The sequence below is a fragment of the Rana temporaria genome, chromosome 13 (genome assembly GCF_905171775.1).
Source record: "Rana temporaria chromosome 13, aRanTem1.1, whole genome shotgun sequence".
Taxonomy (NCBI): domain Eukaryota; kingdom Metazoa; phylum Chordata; class Amphibia; order Anura; family Ranidae; genus Rana; species Rana temporaria.
The window spans coordinates 39,192,951-39,218,483 of record NC_053501.1 but is presented as its reverse complement, the minus strand read 5'-3'; the positions used below and the strand labels follow the sequence as shown (position 1 = coordinate 39,218,483).

The 25,533-nt window shown below is 42.0% G+C and overlaps 1 protein-coding gene across 3 annotated transcripts in view; it reads right to left on the bottom strand.

Moving 5' to 3' along the window:
• Window positions 1-591: 591 nt before the first annotated feature.
• Window positions 592-25,533, bottom strand: part of AP5M1 (adaptor related protein complex 5 subunit mu 1) — a 30,861-nt gene continuing 5,919 nt past the window's right edge. For all 3 annotated transcript variants that reach the window (XM_040332555.1, XM_040332554.1, XM_040332557.1), the window contains exons 3-9: window positions 23,855-24,500; window positions 13,950-14,177; window positions 10,229-10,368; window positions 9,378-9,463; window positions 5,807-5,925; window positions 3,657-3,753; window positions 592-734 (exon numbers count right to left, since the gene is read on the bottom strand). In XM_040332555.1, coding sequence (XP_040188489.1) covers window positions 652-734; window positions 3,657-3,753; window positions 5,807-5,925; window positions 9,378-9,463; window positions 10,229-10,368; window positions 13,950-14,177; window positions 23,855-24,500 — 1,399 coding nt within the window. In that variant the 3' untranslated portion in view covers window positions 592-651. The remainder of the gene's footprint in view (window positions 735-3,656; window positions 3,754-5,806; window positions 5,926-9,377; window positions 9,464-10,228; window positions 10,369-13,949; window positions 14,178-23,854; window positions 24,501-25,533) is intronic.

The window sequence follows — 25,533 nt, the reverse complement described above, 5'->3', positions numbered from 1 at the left end:
AAAAATAGTTTTATGTGCTCAATATTATACTGTCTCTCTCTCTCTCTCTATATATATATATATATATATATATATATATATATATATATATATATATATATACCAGTTTTCTCAACTGATAACCTTTATTTAACTAGCTTTCTCCTTTAAAACCCTTCAAACATTCATTTATGCCGCGTACACACGATCGGAAATTCCGACAAGAAAAGTCCGATGTGAGCTTTTGGTCGGAAATTCCGACTGTGTGTAGGCTCCAACTGAATTTTCCTGTCGTAATTTTCGCAAAGAAAAATTTGAGAGCTTGTTCTTGTCTGAAATAAAAGTTCTTGTCGGAAATTCCGATCGTCTGTATGCAATTTCGAGGGAGAAAAATCCTACCCATGCTCGGAATCATTGAACTTTTCTTGGCTCGTTGTAGCGTTCTTGACGGTCGGAATTTGGTGTGAACGTGTGTATGCAAGACAAGTTTGAGCCAAAATTCAGTCGAAAAAAAATTCACAGTTTTCTTGCCGGAATTTCCGAACGTGTGTACGCGGCATTACTGTTTTTCTAAAAGAAGAAAAAACTAAGAAAACTAATAGGACACCAAAATACAAGATAAAGTGTATTTTATTGGACAGTTTAGTTATTTACAAATACAGCAAAGAACAATCAATCAAAAAATGATCGGCACAAAACTGGCGCTGGTGCTTTGGAATTCCAGATATAATATTCTGAAGAGATCAATTCACGAGCTAAAACAGAAGATGTCAAACAAGATTAGATGGTAGTTTCTGGACTGGAGTACCAAGTACAATATGTAAATCCATTTCAACCTCCCACAGAGTCAGCTGACTTTATAACACATGTGCTGTTCCCAACATTGCTACAATCAGTGCAATAAATAATTAACCTATAACTCTATACTATACTCTACAATTATATATACTAACCATCCACTTTATTAGGTACACCTTGCTAGTACCGGGTTGGACCCCCTTTTACCTTCAGAACTGCTTTTATTCTTCTTGGCATAGATTCAACAAGGTGTTGGAAACATCCATCAGAGATTTTGGTCCATATTGAAATGATGGCGTCACGCAGTTACTGAACATTTGTCGGCTGCACGTCCTTAATGCGAAATCTCCCATTCTACCACATCCAAAAGTTGCTCTATTAGATAGCGATCTGGTGACTGTGGAGGCTATTGGCGTACAGTTTACTAATATTCAAGAAACCAGTGGTGAGATGATTTGAGCTTTGTGACATGGTGCATTATCCTGCTGGAAGAAGCCATCAGAAGAGGGGTTCCTTTAGTCATAACATGATGGACATGATCAGCAACAATACTCAGGTGAGCTGTGGTGTTTTAACAATGCTCAATTGGTACTAAGGGGCCCAAAGTGTGGCAAGAAAATTTCCCCCACACCATTACACCCCCACCATTAGCCTGAATCGTTGACACAAGGCAGGATGGAACCATGCTTTCATGTTGTTTACGCCAAGTTCTGACCCTACCTTCTGAATGTCGCAGCTTAAATCGAGACTCATCAGACTAGGCAACGTTTTTCCAATCTTCTACTGTTTAATTTTAGTGAGCCTGTGCCAATTGTAGCCTCAGTTTCCTGTTCTTAGCTGACAGTGATGTGGTCTTCTGCTGCTGTAGCACATCTGCTTCAAGGTTCGATGTGTTGTGCGTTCAGAGATGGTATTCTGCATATCTTGGTTGTAACGAGTGGTTGAGTTACGGTTGCCTTTCTGTCACCTCAAACAAGTCTGCCCATTCTCCTCTGACATCAACATGGCATTTTCGTCCACACAACTGCCACTCACTGGATATTGTCTCATTTTTGAACCATTCTCTGTAAACCCTAGAGATGGCTGTGTGTGAAAATCCCAGTAAATTTTGAAATACTTGAGACCAGTCCTTCTGGCACCAACAAACACGCTATGTTCAAAGTCACAAAAAATCACCTTTCTTCCCCATCCTGGTGCTCAGTTTGAAGTCTTCACCATGTCTAGATGCCTAAATGCATTGTGATTGGCTGATTAGCAATTTGTGTTACCAAGCAACTAAACAGGTGTACCTAATAAAGGGGCAGGTGATTGTGTGTGTATATATATATATATATATATTGTGACAGGAAGTCAGGTAAATCTGTGGGTGTTGTCACTGATGGGACATACATTTCTGCCTTGTTTAGACGATACACAGATGATTATCGGGCGTCAGCTACAAACGTAGCCAGAGAAAGGCTAAAGGCCGTTGAAAAACTTCAGCTGTTCAGAATGAGGCAATTAAGGCCTCTATAAGTAGCCCAGAGGATTACCACCAATTTGCTGCATCATTCCTAAGGCTTTGTGAGTAGGAGAGCACTGAAAGTCTCCTGAGGAGGTGAGGAGACCATTGATTTTTCTGTGTGATAAAAATCAAAAGACTATTGTTTGTGCTGTATGACCAGCACTGTCTGCCCAGCGCTAGGCTGAGTCAGACTCCATAGATAGGTTCCTGTGTGGAAGGTAGACGCCCAGAGTGGCTAGGGTTTATTTTATGTTTGATTTTGTTTATGCTGTTTGGATACTTGCAATTGTTTTCCAGCAAGATGGAAAATAAACCAAAAACTTTGTTTTCAACCGTCTTCGACTGCCAGTCTGTATAAATTCAGTGTGTGATAAACCCATCCAAGGGGTCACACACCCCGCTACTGAGCTAACCCCTCACAATATATATATATACACACACACACACACACAAACACACACCATATATACTGTATACAGGTTTGTGAAGAACGTGAACATTTATTTTAATATACAAATTTGTGTGAAACATTTAAAAATAATTCCTCTTCTATCCAGCTCCTTTTCAGATGCATTCCTATGTTCCCCTTGTAAAAAGCCCATTGGCTACAGAGCTCAATAGCTCACGCTGAAACTTTCACACCCCAGATATCTTAAACCTTATTAAATGGCTCCATCTGAGGTTTCAGTTAGATAGAGCAAGCTCAAAAGGCAGGCAGGTACTTTTGTACTGTCACGTTATCTAACCCAGAGTATTCTTAGAATCTTCTGTAAATATTAACAGTTTATTTTTTAATTATATTGTATATACAATAAATAAAAAATAATAATACATCAAATCCTACATTAAATCAACTCTGTAAGGGGGTCAAAAAAATTGTACAGGCATTACCTTGAAAAGAAGGCAACATTTACATACATACTGGTCGGCCCAATAGCTTACACTGGCTGACTGAACAGTGGGTCCCCCTGTTGGCTTCTGTGGTTCCCCCTGCTGACCAGCAGAAAGTAAATCACTGCGCTCTTGCTGACCCCTACAGTACACAATAGGGACATGCTATTCTACATAAACAGAGGTGTGGAGCTGGATCAGCACAGGGGGCTCTGCTACAGAGTGAAATTTTGCAAAGCGACCAACAGACAGATATGTATAAAGCTGCTTTCTTTAAAAGGTAGTGATTGTGTCATTTTGTTGACACACTGACTGGGTCACTTCAGCAGGAACCGTGGCCTCAGAAACAAACATCAGCTAAAAGCAAATACAATAAGTCCAATTTATATTATTTGGCTTTTGTACTGTAAAGTATGCCGTTTTAATAAACAATTCACACCAAGATCAAGGATTAAAATGCATAGAGCAATCATAAGTCTCTTACATGTTATAATTTTTGGCTTTGCAGATGAAAAGACTTGGACAGAATGCTGGTCCGTGTAACATCCTGTGAGGCTGTAGTCTGGGATTCTAAAAGAAAGCTAAAATAATAAATGATAAAAAAAGACATCTGTGAAAATGCAGGGCAATGCCACCATTGTTTTGTTATTCTTAATAAAGTTTCTACAACATGATTACATTTTCTCCTAATAGCAGATTGCAGGCCTATGACTTCTGCTAAAGCCCATAGGGCCCAGTGGATATCCAGATGCCCAGCTACAATTTTCATGCTCATGCAGTAAACCAGTCAAAACTGGCAACTGTCTTTCACTTCTCAATTTAACCACTTGCTTACTGGGCTCTTAAACCCCCCTCCTGCCCAGACCAATTTTCAGCTTTCAGCGCTGACGCAATTTGAATGGCAATTGCGCGGTCATAACAACACTGTACCCAAGTGAAATTTTTTCTATTTTTTTTCCCACAAATAGAGCTTTCTTTTGGTGGTATTTGATCACCTCAAAATTGATATACTGGATTTAAAATATATATATATATATTTTATATTCTGCTATAAAATTTTGCAAACGAAAAAATGTTCTCCTTCATTGATGTACGCTGATGAGGCTGCACTGATGGGCACTGATAGTCTGCACTGATGGGCACCAATTGGCTTCACTGATGGGCACCGATAAGGCAGCACTGGTGGGCACTGATAGGCGGCACTGGTGGGCACTGAGAGGTGACACTGAGAGGTGGCACTGATGGGTGGCACTGAAGGGCATCGATAGGTGACACTGGTGGGCAATGAGAAGTGGTACTAAAAGCTGGCATTGATAGGTGGCACTAATAGCTGGCAGTGATGGGCACTGATGGGTGGCAGTAATGGGCACTGATGGGTGGCAGTAATGGGCAATGAGGGGCAGCACTGCTAGGTGGCACTGATGAGGCATTGATAGGTGGCACTTGTGGGCATTGATAGGTGGAACTGGTGGGCACTTGTAGGTGGCACTAACAGAGGGTACTGGCAGGGATTACTTGCGGCACAGTGGAGGCACATGTGCCTCCTTCCTTTTCGGGACCGATGTCCCTTTCACATAAGCCAGTAATCGGCTTTTTTTTCTCCTCACGCTGTCAGCGTGAGGAGATAAAAAAACGTTTCCTGGCTTTTGTTTACATCACGTGATCAGCTTCATTGGCTGACAGCTGATCATGTGGTAAGGGGCTGAGAGTCTCAGTGACTCGGGTGATCACAGCTTGCGCGCCCCTGTTGACATCCTCCCGGCATTTGGGGTCCGCACTGTAGTTGTCATTCGGCTATAGCGCGGGCACCAAGTATTAAAAATGCACTTGTGGGAAATTTCCTGTGACTATTGTAATTCATGTCACACAGACAGTCCTGCCTCCGCCACCGGAATTGGACCAGTGTTCTGTCAATAACAGGAGCTGGTCCAAAGCCGATGGTATGTGACTGCCGACTGAGAGCCTGAGAGCCGAGTAAACAGGAGATGACGGCTTGGTGATTTCCTGCACTGTATGAGAGATGGTGAGGCTGCAGATTGGCATCAGGCTGCAATGATTGCAATGATGGGAGATGAGCTGCAGATGGGCACAGATCAGGCTGCAGATGGGAACAGATCAGGCTGCAGATGGGAACAGATCAGGCTGCATTGAGGCTGCAGATGGGAACAGATCAGGCTGCATTGAGGCTGCAGATGGGCACTAATTGGCTGCATTGAGGCTGCAGATGGGCACAGATCAGGCTGCAAATAGGCACAGATCAGACTGCATTGAGGCTGCAGTTGGGCACTAATCAGGCTGCACTGAGGCTGCAGATGGGCACTAATCAGGCTGCATTGATGGGCACTGACCATTATTTTGCTACAAAGTGGTTTATTTAAAAAAAAAAAATCCTGAAATGTCCCTCTTAAATTGAAGATGCGTGTTATACGCATGTGTGTGTTAAACGCCAATTAATACAGTAAATAAAATGAAATAAAAAATAGAAAAACCCCAGTTTATGCAAGATGCTTCAGTGACAGAGACCCTATTAAGATTAAGATAAAATTAAAAAAATCACAATCCCAGCACTAGACGGGTACCTAAAATGTATCTGTATACTTCACACAGGACAATTCTTTAACTGTACCTACTTACTTTAACATAGGCTGTATTCCCAACGCAGACTGAGTCCACAAGGTCATTGGGATGCTGTTCTGAGTTGAATGTCACAGTTCCCGTAAGAGAAATTTCTAGAGATTTTGGAAACTTTTGTCCTGAAAAAGACATTGGCCATGACTTCATGTACATTTAGGCTCGGTTCACACTACCACGACTTGGGATCCTACTTGTGAGACCCCAAGTCGCGTGACATGTAAAAATCCAATGATAGTCGATGAGAGCTAAAAAAAAACAAATACATGTTGCTGCGCCTATCCCCTTATGTGTGTATCAAATAAGAAAACTGTATTGTCAAATCATTTCTTAAAATAAATGTGCATCAATCATAAGCAATCAAAATCCTCTACATATCACAAAAGGTGTAGATAAGCTATGACAATCTGTATGATACGTCCAATCATATATCGGGTATAAATAACAGTGAAAAAATATATGTACAGTATCTCACAAAAGTGAGGACACCCCTCACATTTTTGTAAAAATGTTATTATATCTTTTTATGTGACAACACTGAAGAAATTACACTTTGCTACAATGTAAAGTAGTGAGTGTTCAGCTTGTATAACAGTGTACATTTGCTGTCCCCTCAAAATAACTCAACACACAGCCATTAATGTTTAAACCGCTGGCAACGAAAGTGAGTACACACCTAAGTGAAAATGTCCAAATTGGGGCCAATTAGACATTTTCCCTCCCCGGTGTCATGTGACTCGTTAGGGTTACAAGGTCTCAGGTGTGATTGGGAGCAGGTGTGTTAAATTTGGTGTTATGGCTCTTACTCTGGATGGATATGGGTATCGGCTGAAAGTGCACTTTCTCAGGTTTAATGTGAGGGTATGTACATCCAAATTGGAGGAAGGGTTTAGGAATTACAGCTCTTAAAAATAGCCATTTCCCCTTTTTCAAGGGACCAAAAGTAATTGGACAATTGAATGAATCAAAAGCTGTTTATGGCCAGTTTACAAGAACTACTCCACCACCACCTTTAGAAAGAAATGGCACAACTGGTTATCTCACCCTAGAGCCTCTAATTACTTAAAGGAATGTAAATGATAACTTTAACCCTCAGATTGGAATACTCTGAACAATCATTTAAGCAATATGTCGGTGTAGTTTATTATTTCTGGCTTCCCTTATGTTTTTGTTTTCCCCTCTTCTAATATTCCTTCCCTAATTAAAGTTTAAATGGGCTGAATTATAGATTTAACTTGGTGACCTCCCAGACCTACAGTATGAACCCATTAGGCGCGGCAGGTCCAGGACATCAAGAACTGAACAATCCTATACTAAATTCCTTTATAGTTTAGAGATATTACTACCATGTCGATTACTGTATACAGAATTTTTATTTGTATTGTTTCTTACTTAACATAAATAAAAAAAATGATGTCAAGGGACAGGAGCATAAGCGGTGTCTGTTGATGCTTGGAGGCCTCAATCAGGAGGGTGAGTTTGCGAATGTTTTCGCTAGCCTGTCCATTGGGCATAAAACCAAGTTGGTTGCAGTGGATAAGGCCTTCAATGCCTCGGTAAGGTGTAACGGCTAAAATTGTTGCCATAAGCTTAATATCGACATGCAATAAAGATACCGGTCGAAAGCTAGAGCATTTGGGAATCATTGAGGTAGATGCCTGAAGAGATTGTGGCCAAAAGGACACAAGACTACAGAGGCCAATTCAGGCATTGCACAAAAAGGATGAAAGAATGTCTAAAAAACATTTATAATAAGAAGCTGAAAAGCTTGGTCTGGGTTTTTTATGTGGCTTCAAAGTTTTGATGATGTAAGCAGCAGAGGTAAAATGGATCGCCTGTAGACCTTACTCGAGAACCGGTGGTGGTGCAGAAAGAAAAACGCAGGGTCTTTCAGTAGCTTCCGGTCAGTGAATTTTTGGGTTATACGTTGAACCTCTGTCCAGTATGACTGTAGAAGGCAGCAAGACCAAAAAATGTTAAGATGAGAACCTGAGTTCTCTCCACACCTCCAACAAAAACCCGAGCACTGAGGGAACATTCTTTGGATCTTAACCAGTGTATGTTACCACTGGGTCAATACTTTGAACCCAGATTCCTGGTGTTTAGAATTCTCTCTGCCTGTTTGTCCATGAAGTTTAACCCCAGGTCTAGTTCCCACCTGTCGATATAGGGAGGCCTAAAGCCAGGCGGTGGAGATATCAACAATCGATAGGTCTGAGAAACCGTGTTGCGCAATGGAGATTTCTCTAGGCATAGGAGCTTGAACATAGTGAGGCGTCTCCTGAAGATATCCGGGGAGAGAAGAGAGCCAAAAAAGTGGGCCAGCTGTAATTTTTGACAGAAATATAGTTCCGCATACATCGGGCCATTTATGATTTTCTGTCCAGTAACCCATCGTCTATTTACAATAAAATGTAGTCTTGGAATCTAGAGCCATGCAGGCTGGGGCTGAAGGCAGGGTTGCTGACTACTGGGGTAAGCAGAGAAGGGCTCAGAGCAAGATAGCAAACCCACCAGGTTTCCCATACTGTAGGGTGAATGAGGACCCGAGTGGGCAGATCCGTTTGACACCACAATACCGATTCCAGAAAATCCATTAAAGGGTCTGTTCCACCTGTACCCACTGTTTAAGAGGTCCATGGTGGCACCAATCCAGCACTCTAGTCAGATGACATGCCATGTGATAAAGGGTAGCATCTGGTAAAGCCATACCCCCTAACAATTTTGGCAATCGCAATATCGACTATGCAAGGCAAGGGGCCTTTCCGGGCCCAAAGGAAAGTAACAAAAGCCCAGTTGATTGCCCGCAGGAAGGGGCCCGGGATATGTATTGGGATGGCTTGGAAATGGTAGAGCAAATTAGGCATAATATTCATCTTGATTATATTGCACCATCCAAACCAGAAGAACAGACCATTCTGCCACAACATAAGGTCCTTCTTAATAGCCGTCAGAAGGGGAGGAATATTAAGTGGAAAATGTCTTCCACCCTACTTGGTAGAAAGATGTCCAAGTATTTTATGTGTGAGGTGGCCCATTTGAAGGAGAAATTAGTCCTAAGAAGAGTAGTCATCGAGGCTGGCATTGATACATTTAATGCTTCTGATAATAATTGATCAGAAAAAAGGATAATTCCTCATAGGTCTGCAATTCTAAGAGCAGGTTTGGGAGAGAGACCAAGGGATTAGACAAAAAGAACAGTAAGTTGTTGGCATAAGCTTAGGGGACAACGCTGCATCTAAATGAAGGCCGGTGACATCTGGATTGTTTCTGACTGAATGTAAAAATGGCTCAAGAGTTAAGATAAATATCAGAGGGGACACCCCTGGCGTGTCCCATTAGTGATCCCGAAGGATAGGGAAAGGCCATTCACCTAAACCTAAGCGGAAGGGCGGGAGTAAATAGCATGAATCCAGTGCATCAACTGCTGGCCCAGACCGTTATGTCAAAGAGTCTCTGTCAAGAAGACCTAGTTCACCGAGAGGAGCAACATAACCTTCTTTTTTAATGTACTGTATATATAAATGCAAATATATGGTTATAATAACTGTTCAGAGCTTGTGTCAGCACGTACCTATCACCCAGATCAGACGACTTTTCTCCTTTGATAATTCAAGTTGTCCATGACTAGCTTTGTGTTCAAAATGCTTAATCTGGCCTCTGTTATTAAAAACACCAAAAATAAAATGAGCATATCGAAGAAAAAAAAAAGAAGAAAACCGTGAAAATACATTTACCTTACACAGTCACATTGATGGCAGGTTATTTTGCATGATAAATAATACTAATAGTGGCATCACTATAATTATTATTTTAACCACAACTGGTACAATTAGTGTTTAAATTAATCTTACAGGGTATTCTGAAAAAAAAATAAGGGAAGTGAAATGTAGACCTGCTTGGGACAACAAGGTATAGTCGAGAGATAGCCAAAAGGTCAGGGCAACAAGCAGATAAGAACACGCCAAAGGTCGAGATATGAAGCAGACAAGGACAGTCAAGAACAAGCCAAGATCAGTAACCAGAATCAGACATAGAGCACACGGCAAGACACACACGCAGGAAGTCAAACACACAATATTGATTAGCAAGGCTGGCTTGCAGAGCACAGGTTAATATAGTGTTCCCAGTCAGAGGCTGGGGTGGAGCCATGCTTTAGAGGAGATTACTTAAGCAGCCAGGTGAAGGGCGGTTGGTCTCTTAAGCTGAACACACGGAGAGGTAAGAAGACAGACATGAACATTACTGCAGATCCATGACACTGATCCCAGTGCTCTTGTGCACAAAGGCAGCTGTCTCGTTGACTGTTGCCCCAGGAAGATATGTGTCTGTCTATGGACCCCCTTTAACAAAGTCGTATTTCTATAAGAAACATTATACCTGAGGTTCTAAATGCCATACATCGGAAAAACTACAATATCTTACTTGTTGAAAAAGGGAATCTTAGCTTCACAGTAATCGAATACATTTCTGATACTCTCATGAAGCTTCAGTTTAACCGATATCTGTACCTGGTGCCCCTCTTCGGTCATCTGATAGAAACCCAATATTGGAGGCACTGGCACCTAAAATTCAAAAAAGAAAATGTTTGGATATGTGAATACCTCTGAACTGTTATCTAATCATACAATATAAGAAGTAAATCAGCTTAAACATATTCTAGGCATATATAAAAGGTTCAAATGAATGCAGTATTCATTAATACAATATAGTATGTATTCATTAATACAATACTAAATACATTAAAGTGTGTGGTGTCTACTGTTCATTCCATTCAGTGGGAAGGGTGGCCGTCCTTGTGGACCCTTTTATATTTCTCCTGGGTATGACTGATAATCTTGATATCAAATTGTTCATTTTTTATGCTGCCTTTTATGCCAGACAAGAAATATTGAAAAAAATGAAAATCTCCCTAACCACCCTGTGTGAGATATTAAATTATTTGTAACAAACCACTATTGCTAAGTGGAAGACAGCAATTAATAATGTCTAACCTGTATACAAGCTCACTTACGCTAGCTAGTAGTAATTGTCCCAAGAAATTAGATAAAATCTGGGCAAATTGGATAGGTCTGTTTTACAATCTGACACTTGGGCTTCTCCACCCTCATCTCTATTCTCTAATGCTGACAACCAGCTCATATTTACAAAGGTCTTACTTGCCTTACAAAAAAGTAGTGGCTCACTGTAAAAAAGGAAGGAACCTATGAATGGAGAGAAAGAAGAGGTTGCCCTTATCAGGCAAGACCTCCAAAAAATGCAGTATGTACGTCTATCCCTTGAAAGCCATACGGTTGACTTTAAGGAACAGATATCACCCCCTCATTTGGAGATGTTAAAAAGGTGAATTAATAGTCTATTAAATAGAAAATACACCTCTCAAAGTAAGTGCAAACAGGATCCAGATACAGTGTCCAATGCAAAGATGCTCACCCGGCTTGCCTCCAGAAACAGTAAAAAGTGAAGTAACACCCTGCTGCAATGTAGGAACTTTATTGATCCATATCAAAAATATGCATAAAATCAAACAGCAGAAATACAAATAGGTGGAATGTTAACGTGTTTCACGCCCAATGTCGCTTATTCATAACAAGAATATTTTATGAGTAAGCGCTATTGGGCGTGAAACACATTAACATTCCTCCAATCTGTATTCCTGCTCTCTGTGCTGTTTGCGTTTATACATTTTTTTGATATAGATCAATAAAGTTCCTACATTCCAGCGGAGTGTGCGGCCATCTACTTTTTTTTCTGCTACTCAACAGTCTCCTGCCAACACATATAAGGCTGATCATACTAAAAACAGGCTATAGCATAACAACGTATGTAATGTTGGACTACTTAAAAAGATAGAAAGTACCAATGACATATTTCATTGAACACCATCAAATAATTTTTCCTGACGCAAGAAGTGTAAGTATATGAATTTGACTTAAACATCAGAGCCCAGAGTGGAAGAGGGAGAAGCAGTTTAATGAGCCAGTCAGATTGTGCTGCTTCTCCTTCCCTGTCCAGTCACAGCTGGGGGACGGTTCCATGACTGCCTGAGCTCAAAGGCAATAGGCTAAATAATGCTGACTGTCATTCAATCCGGAGGACACCTAGTGGCAGAAAAGAAGAGGAAAGCTTTACACTAAAGGTGAGCATTGCAATCAAAGCTGCTTTTTTATTTAATCTTTTATTGGTCTATTATTTTTCTATATTTGACTGGAGTTCTGCTTTAACTACGGCCAAGAGTTTTATTTTTGCTGAACATCTGATCTGATAAAGTAGGACAATGTGCCTCATGTACATGCCTTCTACAAAAGTAGTGTCTGTATTACTTTTTGCATTCAATCAGCTTCTTTATTTTGTGTTTCTAGGGGAGCTTGGAAAATGAACAGTAGAATTTGTCTGGCTGCCATGATTAGCAAAGGAAGCCCCTACACTCCTATTACTGTACATTGTTTACCTGGGTCCCCCCCAAACCCATCTTACAATGATCACGTGCACCCTTCTTACACTGAGCACCTGTATCCCCCCACACTCCTAATACACTGATCACCTTTATTCCCCTGCACCCCTATTACACTGATCACCTGTATTGCCCCAAACCCCTATTACACTGATCACCTGTATTCCCCCACACCCCTATTACACTTATCACCTGTGTCCCCTCACACCCCTATTACAATGATCGTTTATGTCTTATTACACCCCTAATACACTGATCACCTGTATTTCCCTGCTTCCCTATTACATTGATCACCTGTGTCCCCTCACACCCCTATTACACTGACCACCTGTGTCCCCTCACACCCCTATTACACTGACCACCTGTGTCCCCTCACACCCCTATTACACTGACCACCAGTGTTCCCTCACACCTCTATTATACTGATCACCTATATTCCCCCACACCTCTATTACACTGATCACCTGTGTTCCTGTGTACCCCTCTTACACTGATCACCTGCATTCCCCCGCACCCCTATTACACTGATCACCTGTGTCCCCCCACACCCCTATTACACTGGTCCCCTGTTTCCCACCACACCCCTAATACACTGATTACCTGTATTCCCCCTCTTCCCTATTACACTGATCACCGGTGTCCCCTCACATCCCTATTACACTGACCACCAGTGTTCCCTCACACCCCTCTTACACTGATCACCTGCATTCTCCCGCACCCCTATTACACTGATCACCTGTGTCCCCTCACACCCCCTGTTACACTGATCACCTGTTTCCCACCACAGCTCTAATACACTGATCACCTGCATTCACCCGCACCCCTATTACACTGATCACTTGTGTCCCCTCACACCCCTATTACACTGATCACCTGCATTCCCCCGCACCCCTATTACACTGATCACCTGTGTCCCCTCACACCCCAATTACACTGATCACCTGCATTCCCCCACACAGCTATTACACTGATCACCTGTATTCCCCCACACCTCTATTACACTAATCACCTTTATTCCACCACAACTCTATTACACTGATCACCAGTGTCCCCTCACACCCCTATTACACTTATCACCTGTATTCCCTCACACCTCTATTACACTGATCACCTGTATTTCCCCACACCTCTATTATACTGATCACCTGTGTTCCCATGTAACCCTCCATTACTGATCACCTGCATTCTCTGCACCCCTATTAGACTGATCACCTGTGTTCCCCTCACACCCCAGTTACCCCACACCCCCAATAAGCTGATCATCTGCTTCCCCTCTTACAATAATCACATGCGCCCTCTCTGCACCCCTATCACACTGTTCACCTGTGTCCCCCTGCATCCCTCTTACAGTGATCACCATCCCCTCTACGCTCTTTGTAAGCTCCTAAGCTGGACATTACAGCAGGCTGTCAAAGAACCCAGCTCTACTACTATGACGCGTAGGTTTATATGCAACTGTTGCTAATGTCGGGTCACGACCCATACAAAACAGGTCCACGACCCAAGTTGGGTTGTGACCTATAGGTTAAGCAACTAGGTAATAAAGAAAAGGTTGCCTAAAGAAACCAAATAAACCTGAACTGTATTTTTCTAGCACATATTATAAAAAATGCAGTATATCATTATCTTGGAATAAAAACACATTTGTAGAAGAAACACAATATGCAGCAAATTAAACTCAATTCTGTTTACCTGTGATGTGTAGTAGCACAATTGGAACCAATCAAAGGGTGGAATGAATGGAAATTTGTATGGCCCATTGAATGCCGAGTCATCAGTAGCCGCCACGCTGCTCGAGATCAGCATGGAAGAGTCAATGGAAGTCACACAGGGATGTACCAGAATATCCTGAAGAGGGGAGCCGTTAGCAGGAAGATTCAAGCCGACGATTACATTTTGGCTGATTGTTTCCAAATTACACTTTAAAAAAAATGATGGCGTTAATTAGATCTGTTTAAATGCTCGAACCGAGGCTTTTAATCCGTACGTCCACTTACCCAGCACAAGTCTCCAATGACCCCCTGCGGGACATGTGCATTAAATCAATCAAGTGTACCTTTTGCATAATAAAATATAATAATAATGATTTACATAGGTCCGTACATGCTAATAAGTCCTTGAGCCACTTTAGGTTGACTGCAATCAAAGAGTCATTATTTTAGGTAGTTGTGAATAAGTTGGTCCCTTGGAGCTAATGTTGCTTGTACAAAGATAAACAAAAGAGAGAGCGGCAGGAGAAGAGCTGAAATGACTCGAGCTCCTGCCATGTTCATTGACCACCACCTGCATAAACATCTGCCTGCCCTTCAACTAGCTCCACATTTGACTGCCCACTGCAACGCTTCTCTGAATGCAGTTAATAAATTTCAACTACGGGCAAACTGTGTAAACAGGTTACAGCTAAAGATTCCTGGCAACATTCGAAAATGTGCTAGAAAATTACTTACATCCTTTTACAACAAATTTATGGCATGCTCTATGCAAGCTTTCAACGGTCTAAAGAATAAGGCCGGTGGGCTACTGCAAGGCTGAATGAAAGCAATTAAAATGAATTTTGTGCTCTGTGCCACAATGTGTATACAAAACAAAAGCTTGTGGGCCAGATTCTCGTACCTCCGCGCAATTTTAGGCAGGCGTAACGTATCTGATTTACGTTACGCCTCCGCAACTTACACGGGCAAGTGCTGTATTCTCAAAGCACTTGCTCCGTGAGTTGCGGCGGCGTAGCGTAAATCGGCCGGCGTAAGCCCGGCTAATTCAAATTTGGATCAGGGGGGCGTGTTTTATGTTAAACTACTGTGACCCGATGTGATTGACGTTTTTGCGGAACGGCGCCGTCCGTGGAATTTCCCAGAATTTCCCAGTGTGCATTGCTCCAAAGTACGCCGCAAGGACGGTTTCGACGTGAACGTAAATGACGTCCAGCCCCATTCACGGACGACTTACACAAACGACGTAACTTTTTCAAATTTCGACGCGGGAACGACGGCCATACTTAACATTGGCTGCGCCTCATATAGCAGGGGCAACTTTACGCCGGGAAAAGCCTAACGTAAACGTCGTATCTGTACTGCGTCTGCCGCGCGTACGTTCGGAAATTCGCGTATCTAGCTAATTTGCATACTCGACGCGGAATTAGACGGAAGCGCCACCTAGCGGTAAAAAAAAAAATGCAGTTAAGATCCGACGGCGTAAGACAGACTTACGCCTGTCGGATCTAATGGATATCTATGCGTAACTGATTCTAAAAATCAGGCGCATAGATACGACGGCTCGGATTAGGACTTACGACGGCGTACATGGCGCTGCGCCATCGTAAGTCCTCTGAGAATCCGGGCCTGTGTGTCTGCGGCACTTTAAAGGCACCCAATTTTACAAAATAACCATGAAGATAAAAGTACTATTTACATCTTTATTGTGGTAACATTACAATCAATAAATAAAATAAAATATAGTCTGTAGGGTTGCCCCGATACCGGTATCGCTGCCGATACTAACGAGGTATCGTTAACTTGTGCAAATGCTCCGATACCTAAAACTCATCGTTTTAGGCTTGGTTCTTTCAACGGTTAGCGGGATTCCCCCACTGACAGCTGAAATGTAAACAAAACAAAAAAAAACAGAAGTTACCGGTTGATAAGGAGCAGGGGGCTGCTACTTCCTTAACAACCAATGACTCATTCAGCTGTCAGTGGAGCTCCACTCCCTAGCTGAAGTGTAAAAACAAGCAATTGCAGCTGTCAAAAAAATAAAACAAAAAGCAGTGGCCTTTGTTTATCAACATCATTGCTCAGCCGCTAAAACAGAAAGATAAAAAGAAAAATTGTTTAATTTTATATCCTACTGTTTTTACATCTATAGATCAAAGGGAATGAACTTTGATCTGCAGATGCAGTTGGTTTAGCAACCCGTCAAGTAAAAAAAAAAAGTTTTTTTTTTTTAAATGAAATGTTCCTTTATTTAACCCCTTATTAACCCTTAATTTACTCTAATCAGCCCTAAATAACTCCTTATTCTCCTTCTCCATTTTTTTTTTTCAAAATTGTATTTTTATTGGATTTTAAAAGAAGTAATACAAGATTGTCACACAATGTACAATACACAGATATCGAAAGTATCATGTTATCAGAGTAAAATAAAGAAATAGAAGGTACAAATAAACAATGTTCATAAGTACATAGCACAGGGGTGTTCAGGACGGCAATACGAAAATAAATAACGTAAACAATTCGTAGGTAAGTAATAGAAATTCAAAACCAGAAAGAATAGTACAAAGCTTATATAGATTCAGATGTGGTAAGTGGCAAAGGAGACCCATATTCCGATCGATCCCAAGGCTCCCAAACTTTATCAAATTGGGGTATAATATCATGTACAGAGGCCGTTAAATATTCCATCCTCCGAATCTCAGCTATCAAATGTAGGAATCTGGGCCACGGAGGAGGTGCAGTAGACAACCAGCACAATGGAATAAGCCTTTTAGCAGCTAACAAAATATAAGAGATAAGCCAACTGACTTTTTTGGTTATGCCTGAAAAAGGGAGACCCAACAAATAATTTAAGGAATCGAGCAGGAGGGACACATCCACCACCTCCTGTATCAGTAGCTGTACATCATGCCAAAAGGGTTGGATCATAGAACCCTGCTAGAAAATATGAAACAAGGAACCTGTGTCAGTCCCGCAACGCCAGCAGTGCGACGGGACTGAGGAGTCATATTTATGGATCACATCAGGCGTTTTATCCCAAAACATGAGGATCTTAACGGGCGTCTCCCTTTGGGTTACACATTTAGAGGACTTGAAGGTAGAGGCCCAGATCCTATCCCATACCTGTACCGTAATAGGTCTGCCTATAAAATGGGACCATCTAATCATGTAGTGATGTGTGGTCTCGGTAAGAGGGGTCGACTCATGGAGGATACGGTGGATGGAGGATATTAAGTTGGTGGGGGCCCTGTGTGCATAGATACTCAAAAGCGGTTGGTTCATCAAGGGTCAAGGTTGGGGACTTGGAGTGGAAGAAATGCCTAACCTGCAAATAAAAATGGAAAAGTTGGAGGTGAATATCAAATTTCTCACGTAGAGTGTCAAAAGTATGCAATCTCCGCATAGTAGGATGAACCAAATTCCGAGCTGAAAAAGCGGAGCATTAAGCCAAGGGAAAACCCTGCCTAGAGACATACTGTCCGGTATGCTTGTGTTGAACAGCACATTTACAAGGGGAGAACAAGGTGAGGCAAGATGATAACCCTTGAGGCATTTACGCCAAATAGTTAGGGTGAAAATCATTGGAGCAGTGTATTGGCTCTTAAAGATAGGATCCAGGGGTGAGAGGGCGCCCCAAACTAAGGAGCATGGGTGGACCGGGATTAACACCCCTTTTTCATTGGCGGACCATTGATTTGGTGCGTGTAAGGAGGACCACAAAGCAATAGCCCTCAAATGCAAAGCGTAGTAATATTTAATAATGTCCGGGGCACCCAATCACCCCTGGACCCTGGGGCAAATACCACTGAACTGGCTATGCGGTGGGCCCTATCTCCCCATATGAATTTTAGAAAACTCCTCTGAATAGCTTTTAGTTGAGCAGACAGCAAGGCAACTGGCAATGTTTCAAAGTGGTAGAGTAGTCTAGGTAAAATAGACATTTTCAGGACGTTAATCCCACCCAACAGGGACAGGGGAAGTCTTGTCCAGGCCATCAGGGATTTGTTAATGTCTAAAACCAGAGGGGGGAAGTTACAGTAGCAGAATAAAGGGAGGAGTAAGAGGGGGTGAGGCGGACACCTAAATATTTGAGGGAGGCATTGCACCATTTATAAGGATATGACTCCTTGAGCTGGTATAGCAATGATGACGAAATATGTATGGGGAGGGCTTCAGTTTTGGAAGTGTTGACCTTGTAGCCGGAAATAGCACCAAAAGAGGCCAGTAGTTTATGCAGCGAAGGGAGAGAAATCAATGGATTAGTAATAGTGAGCAGAATGTCGTCTGCAAAGAGCGACAATTTATATTCACCCTGTCGCATCACCACCCCACAGATATCTGGATGAGTGCGAATGGACTCGGCCAGGGGTTCCAGACACAAGATAAACAGTAATGGTGATAAGGGACACCCCTGCCGAGTACCGTTCGTCATGGGGAAGCCAGCCGACAGGAAGGACCACATCCGAACTTGGGCTGTGGCTGTCGAATAAAGGGCTTCAAGGGCTTTCAAGAAAGGGCCATTAAAACCAAAATGTTTGTAAGACAGCAAACATATAAGGCCAACTCAGCCTGTCAAAGGCCTCATTTAAATTATTATTTTCCTGTTGAATTTTTTTTGTTCACTTCTGTTTTATAAACTATTATTAATTTGCTTATGTTGAGCGCATTTGATAACTGTCATTGTCATGTATATTTTTCAATAAAAAGAGTTTAAAAAATTAATTATTAAAACTTTTTTTGTTTGCTTTGTTCGTTAATATTTTTCCACGTGTAATGCCACGTACACACGATTGGTCAAACGAATGAGAACGGTCTGATGGACCGTTTTAATCGGTTAACCGATGAAGCTGACTGATGGTCAGTCATGCCTACACACCATCGGTTATAAAACCGATCGTGTCAGAAAGCGGTGACGTAAAACACAACGACGTGCTGAAAAAAACGAAGTTCAATGCTTCTAAGCATGCGTCGACTTGATTCTGAACCGATGGACGTGCCTACAAACGATAGTTTTTTTTCTATCGGTTAGGTATCCATCGGTTAAATTTAAAACAAGATTGCTTTTTTTTAACCTATGGATAAAAAAACGATGGTGCCCACACACGATCGATCGGTTTGGTCCGATGAAAACGGTCCATCAGACCGCTCTCATCGGTTTGACTGATCGTGTGTACGCGGCATTACATATATTTACATGCTTCACATTGAAAAATGTGCAAAACGAAACCAAAAAAAAATAGATTTAATTTGTAAATAACTTTTCAATGCTTTATTCATTACTGACAGCTGAAGTATAAACAAAACAGTTGCCCACAGGTATCGATAATTGGTATTGGCGAGTACTAAAAAAAAATAACGGTACTTGTACTTGCTTTAAAAAAAAAGGGGATTTGTGCATCCCTAATAGGCTGGACATAAATCAAAAACTCATACTCCCCTGAATATGGATATATAAATGTACATAGTTCAATCATCTAAATCACATTCCTGACACATTTCGAGTTTTACTCTTTTTCAGGGGCACAGATTAAAACTGAAGTGTCAGTGAAAGATATATGACCATCAGCCCATAAGATATTAACCATTCCTCGCCCATCCACAGTAGTTTTACTGTGGTTGGGAGACAGCTGCAGGCCAAGCGATGTACCTGTACATCCCATGGCACATGTGCAATGGCACGCCCCTTTGGTCGCACAGCTCGCTGTTTTTAGGACCAATGTGTCCGCTGGACACAGTGGATTGCAGATCACAGTAACCAGACGCTTTGAGTGGCAAGGATGTCACATGATCACTGTGTTATCACATGATCTCAGTAACAACACAACTTTATTGAGATGCTGTGATTGGTCCACAGATATCACACGGTACCTGGGACAGGGCCTGAACCTATCCCTGCAGACATACGCACCACTCTGTGACGTACCTTGTTTTTATAATAATGTGTTGCTTATCATAATATTTGTTTTTGTATTCCTTCATAATAAATTTTACTATACCTTATACTTTGTATCATTGTTACCGTTAAAGCCCCACCCTGGGGGAACCTCTCCTCTTTCCGTACCTGGGACAGCAATCTTGTGATTAGCTGTAGTCAACCACAGAAAATCCCCCCTCCCCCGAGTAGTACAGTGTCACTATGGTGACACCGAACTACTCCGATGAAAGTATGTAGTATAGTACTCTGATAAAAGTATGTAGAAAAAGTAAAAAAAATTAAAACAATTAAATAAAACTAGAAAATTAAGTTAATAAAAGTTCAAAATAAAATTGAAAAAAATATATATATATATATATATATATTAGGGCTGTGGAAATTAAAGATTAATTCCTCGATTAATCGTACATTTTTGGATCAATCATAATTCTTTTTATCGGTACTAGTGGTGCAACAGGGTATCACCGGTGATCACTGTGATAGCCAGTTAGAGGCTATCACAGCGATCAGGTGACCAGGAATCTGACATTTCGGGTCCCAATCATTAGAAAGGGGCCTGGGGCTCTCGGTGAGACCCCAGTTTCTGTGCTGGGAGCGGACTGTGCGGGGCGCTCCTAGCACAAAGGGAGATACGCAAATATCAGGCCCCACGGAAAAGGGGCAGGGAGATACACAAATATCAGGCAAAAGGGCAGTCTGGTGGGGCCGCATATTTGTGTTATGTTAGCGCCAAGGGGTTAAACACCTGGAAGAAGGTGAAGATCCCTCGCTGTATTCTCTGACTCTCACACTCACCTGCCGCCCTGCTCTGTTCCTTCTTCATTAACTACTTTTGTTCCTGTTTTCACCTTTTTTTCTTTTTTTTAATCAGGTCCCAAAATAAGCAAACATGAATAAAAGTTCTCCATGAAATTAACCTTTACAACTTTTACAAGTCTTAATATGTGGAGTTTCAGTCCAAATTTCAAATGATCAACAGCTTGAAAGATGAATAAAGTCAAGCGAATACATTCGCTGGGTTACCCTTCATAGACCATTCAGTAATGAGTGATGGAATAAGTACCATTTTCACTGCAATTTTCTGTCTCATTTCAATTCTTAATAGCCTATTAGACATGGCATAAACATCAAGGGAAAATAAGATCCACTTATGTTTGGGGATAAAAGCCTTACAAGTGGAAGAAAAATAAAGCATAGAAAACTTGTTTGAAGCTAGTATGCTAGTTACTGAACAACGGCATCAATGGAACTGCTTACAATGCAATGTACTGATGGAAGACAAATGCTAAACAACACAATGGGGCATATCCTCGTACAGTGGCGCATTTATGCGCCGGGCGTAGCGTATCTAAGATACACTACGCCGCCGTAACGTACTTTTTTTTTTAATCCACAAAGAATCCGCACCGTAAGTTACGGCGGCGTAGTGTATCTTTGGCGGCGTAATGGCGCGCCATTCAAATCTCTGTGATGGGGGCGTGTTTTATGTAAATACGTCGTGACCCGACGTAAACAACGTTTTTTTTTTAACTGCGTCCGTGGGGGGTATCCCAGTGCGCATGCTCAAAATTAACCCGGAACAAGTCAATGCTTCCGACGGTGACGTCATTCTACGCAAATCCCTATTCGCGAACGACTTACGCAAACAACGTAAAAATTTCAAATTTCTACGCGGGAAGGACGGCCATATTTAACATTGAGTACGCCTCATAACAGTAGCTTTAACTATACGGCGGAAAAAGCCAAACGCAAATGACGTAAAAAAATGCATTCGTGGATCGCCGTAACGAGCTAATTTGTATACTCGACGCGGAATTCGACGGAAACGCCACCTAGCGGCCGCCGAAAATTGCAGCTTAGATCCGACGGCGTACTAAGATGTACGCCTGTCGGATCTAGCCGAGATGCCATCTCATCTTGTTTTGAAGATACAAAACAAAGATACGACGCGCAAAATTTGAAATTACGCAGCGTATCGAGATACGCTGGCGTAATACTTTTGTGGATATGCCCCAATATATTTCCAGAGACACATTGCTGGCATGGATTTCCCTTCCGCACGCCCATTAGGGCTCCAGGTACTGACCATCCTGAATACCAGCATTAACCAGCAGTTCTCGTCGCTAGGGTTGCGGTTTTTTTAATATCGGCAAGTAAAGCCTCGTACACACGATCAGTCCATCCGATGACAACGGTCTGAAGGACCTTTGTCATCGGTTAACCGATGAAGCTGACTGATGGTCCGTCGCGCCTACACACCATAGGTTAAATAACCGATTGTGTCAGAACGCGGTGACGTAAAACACAACGACGTGCTGAAAAAAATTAAGTTCAATGCTTCCAAGCATACGTCGACTTGATTCTGAGCATGTGTGGATTTTTAACCGATGGTCGTGCCTACTAACGATCGGTTTTGACCTATCGGTTAGGAATCCATCGGTTAAATTTAAAGCAAGTTGGCTTTTTTTAACCGATGGTTAAAAAAAACTATGGGGCCCACACACGATCGGTTTTGACCGATGAAAACGGTCCATCTGTTTAACCTATTGTGTGTACGAGGCCTAAGAGTACTGATACCTTCGGTCAAGTACTCGAAAATACTGAGTACCGATACCCTTGTGGATCATCATGTTTCTGACTGGTAACAAGTAGGGTTGCACCGATACCGGTATTGGTGCCGATACCGGATATTTTCACAAGTACTCATACTCATGAAAATGCTCCAATACCCTAAACCAATTCCTATGCGTTGCGATTTGAGCCCATATAAAATGAAAGGAAAAATAAAATGTAATTAATTAGTTTGAACCGCTCTCTAGAAGTAAAAAACTTGAATAACTATAATGTTCAAGTGCATAAAAGGTGCATACAAACAATGTCAGCAAACAAAATCATTTAAGATATATCAAGTCCATAAGAGACAACATCTAATAAGTGTCCAGTATGAATTCAATTCAATTAAGTGCATGTGAATTTTCTTGATCCTGGTGAACAATAAGGAGTGACTGGAGATCTTCTTTAAAGCACTATTCATTTTTATCTATTTTGGGTTGGTGTTCCTCTTCCACATAGTTTTAACCAACAAACATCAATTCTTATACAGAATTATTTAGACCACATTAGTGACATAGGCAGGTCTGCTAAGGTCCTGCAATGTGATCATTTCTGTCACAGATAGCAAGATTTTTAAAGTGGTTGTATATCCTCACATATACCAAATGAAGTCACTGGCCTCGGGTGATACACAGAAATTAAACAAATCCTCCTACGTGCGTTGTACCTGTTTATCTGTGGTCTTTTCTTCTCTACAGCCGCTGAAAGTGCAGAATTTATAAAACTTGTCTGAGATGTAAAAAAATAGGATTTTTGTACTCACCGTAAAATCCTTTTCTCTTTCGTTCATAGACGGACACAGCCTTCATTGACCTTAGGGTTATGCTTCTTCCTACCAGGAGATTTCTCCTGGTAGGAAGAAGCATAACCCTAATGTCAACGAAGGCTGTGTCCGTCTATGAACGGAAGAGAAAATAGGATTTTTGTACTCACCGTTAAAACCATTTCTCTGAGTTCATAGACGAACACAGCCTTCATTGACATTAGGGTTATGCTTCTTCCTACCAGGAGAAATCTCCTGGTAGGAAGAAGCATAACCCTAAGGTCAATGAAGGCTGTGTCCGTCTATGAACGAAAGAGAAAAAAGGGGTTAGAGCTGAATTTACACTCTGCAGAGCTTGGTAAAGAGAGTTCTGAGTGCTGATTGGAAGGAAGGGACACACCCCCATTCACACAAGAACAGAGCCGAGGCTGTCAATCAGCTGGAGGTCCCTCCCCTGTCACCATTTTTCTCTTGGTGTCAGGAAAACTTGTCAGCAGTGATTAATGCTTATAGCAGAGGCACATAATTATTTGGCAGCTAAAGCTGTTTGTAGGCATATTGTATAAAAGACACTCACCTTGCAAGAGACTGTCCCATACACCTGCCACGTGTCACTATCATCACCTTTATCATACTGAGTTGAGTTGACTTTCTCTGTGATGGAGACTTCGATTTGAGCTTTCCCCTTCTGTTTGCTGGTCCCCCATGCCGGGGCTTTATAGGATTGGTTTATAGAGATACTGCTTAGACTATCTGGCAGGGCAGAAAAGTTAGTGTCCATGGGAGAACCCAACGGACAGGCCCGTGTGACTAGAAGTGGCAGTTGGGCCATCTTTGATGATAGATCTGCCTCTGTGCTGTGTTTTGAGTTGATGAACTGCATGATACCGTACAAAAGAGCAAATGCTTCGGAGATACTGTTAATATTTATAAGTGGTGGCGTGGGTATCAGTAACTGTTCTACCAAAGGCAGGCACACATAGATTAAGTCACCATCTGGAATGGCAAGGATGGGCCAAAGTTTCCCATCAGGAACCGTCAGCGAGTGCACGTTGGTTTTAGTGATTCTGGAACAGTTATCCCTGTATTCCACAAAGGTTTCACTACCGCCTGTTAAACCGACCTCAAACAGCAATGCTTTTAAAAGGACTTCATCCTCTGGAATGGATGCATAGCTTGACTTATTAAAACCTTTGGCTCTTTTCTCTACAGTAGGGTAACGTCTGCAAGATACCAAGCAAGAATTACATTTACACAGCAATTCCAGCAAAATAACATCGAGAAACACGGAAACGGTGGCCCTGTCTATTCAGTTTTTCTTTTCTGACTGTGCTTGACTTTCCCAAACGCCATTGCTAAAGTTTGACATGCATATTATAATCTGCCTGTAGAATCTCTATATAACCACCTTTAGATTTACCAAAACGATTTAATGTGGGAGCAGTAATCAAATTTGTATTCAACCAGGGAAAACTTTAAATGACAATTGCGCAGTCATGCCACATGAAAAGATATAATAAAATATTTACAAAACTGTGAGGGGTGTACTCACTTTTGTGAGATACTGTACAGTATATAGTAAATCTGACCAACTGCATTATCCTGTTACATTAACCACTTACCTACTGGGCACTTTTACCTCCTTCCTGCCCATGCCAATTTTCAGCTTTCAGTGCTGTTGCACTTTAAATGACAATTGCGCAGTCATGTCACACTGTACCCATATGAATTTTTATCATTTGTTCACACAAGTAGAGCTTTCTTTTGGTGATATTTAATTATCACTGTTAAAACAGGCAGCCTGCCTAGTTTATCACAACATTGCTTAGGCAGAGATAAAGAGAAATATTGTATCCTCTGTTCTCTTAGGCCTCGTACACACGAGAGGACATGTCCGATTTTCATCGGACATGTCCGCTCGGAGATTTCGGTCTGATGGTTGTACACACCATCGAACCAAAATCCGCGCGGACAGACAGCGCGGCCGCGCCGTCGCCGCGACGATGACGCGGCGACATGCGCGACCCTGGAAGGTCAATGCTTCCACGCATGCGTCAAATCACTTCGACGCATGCAAGGGCTTTTGGCCGAGCGGACATGTCCGGTAAGTCGTACAGACGACCGAACATGTCCAACGGACAGGCTTCCAGCTGGCATGTTTCTTAGCATGCTAAGAAACATTTGTCCGCTGGAAACCTGTCCGATCCGCCGGAAAATTGTCCGGTCGGCCGTACACACGACCGAACATGTCTGCTG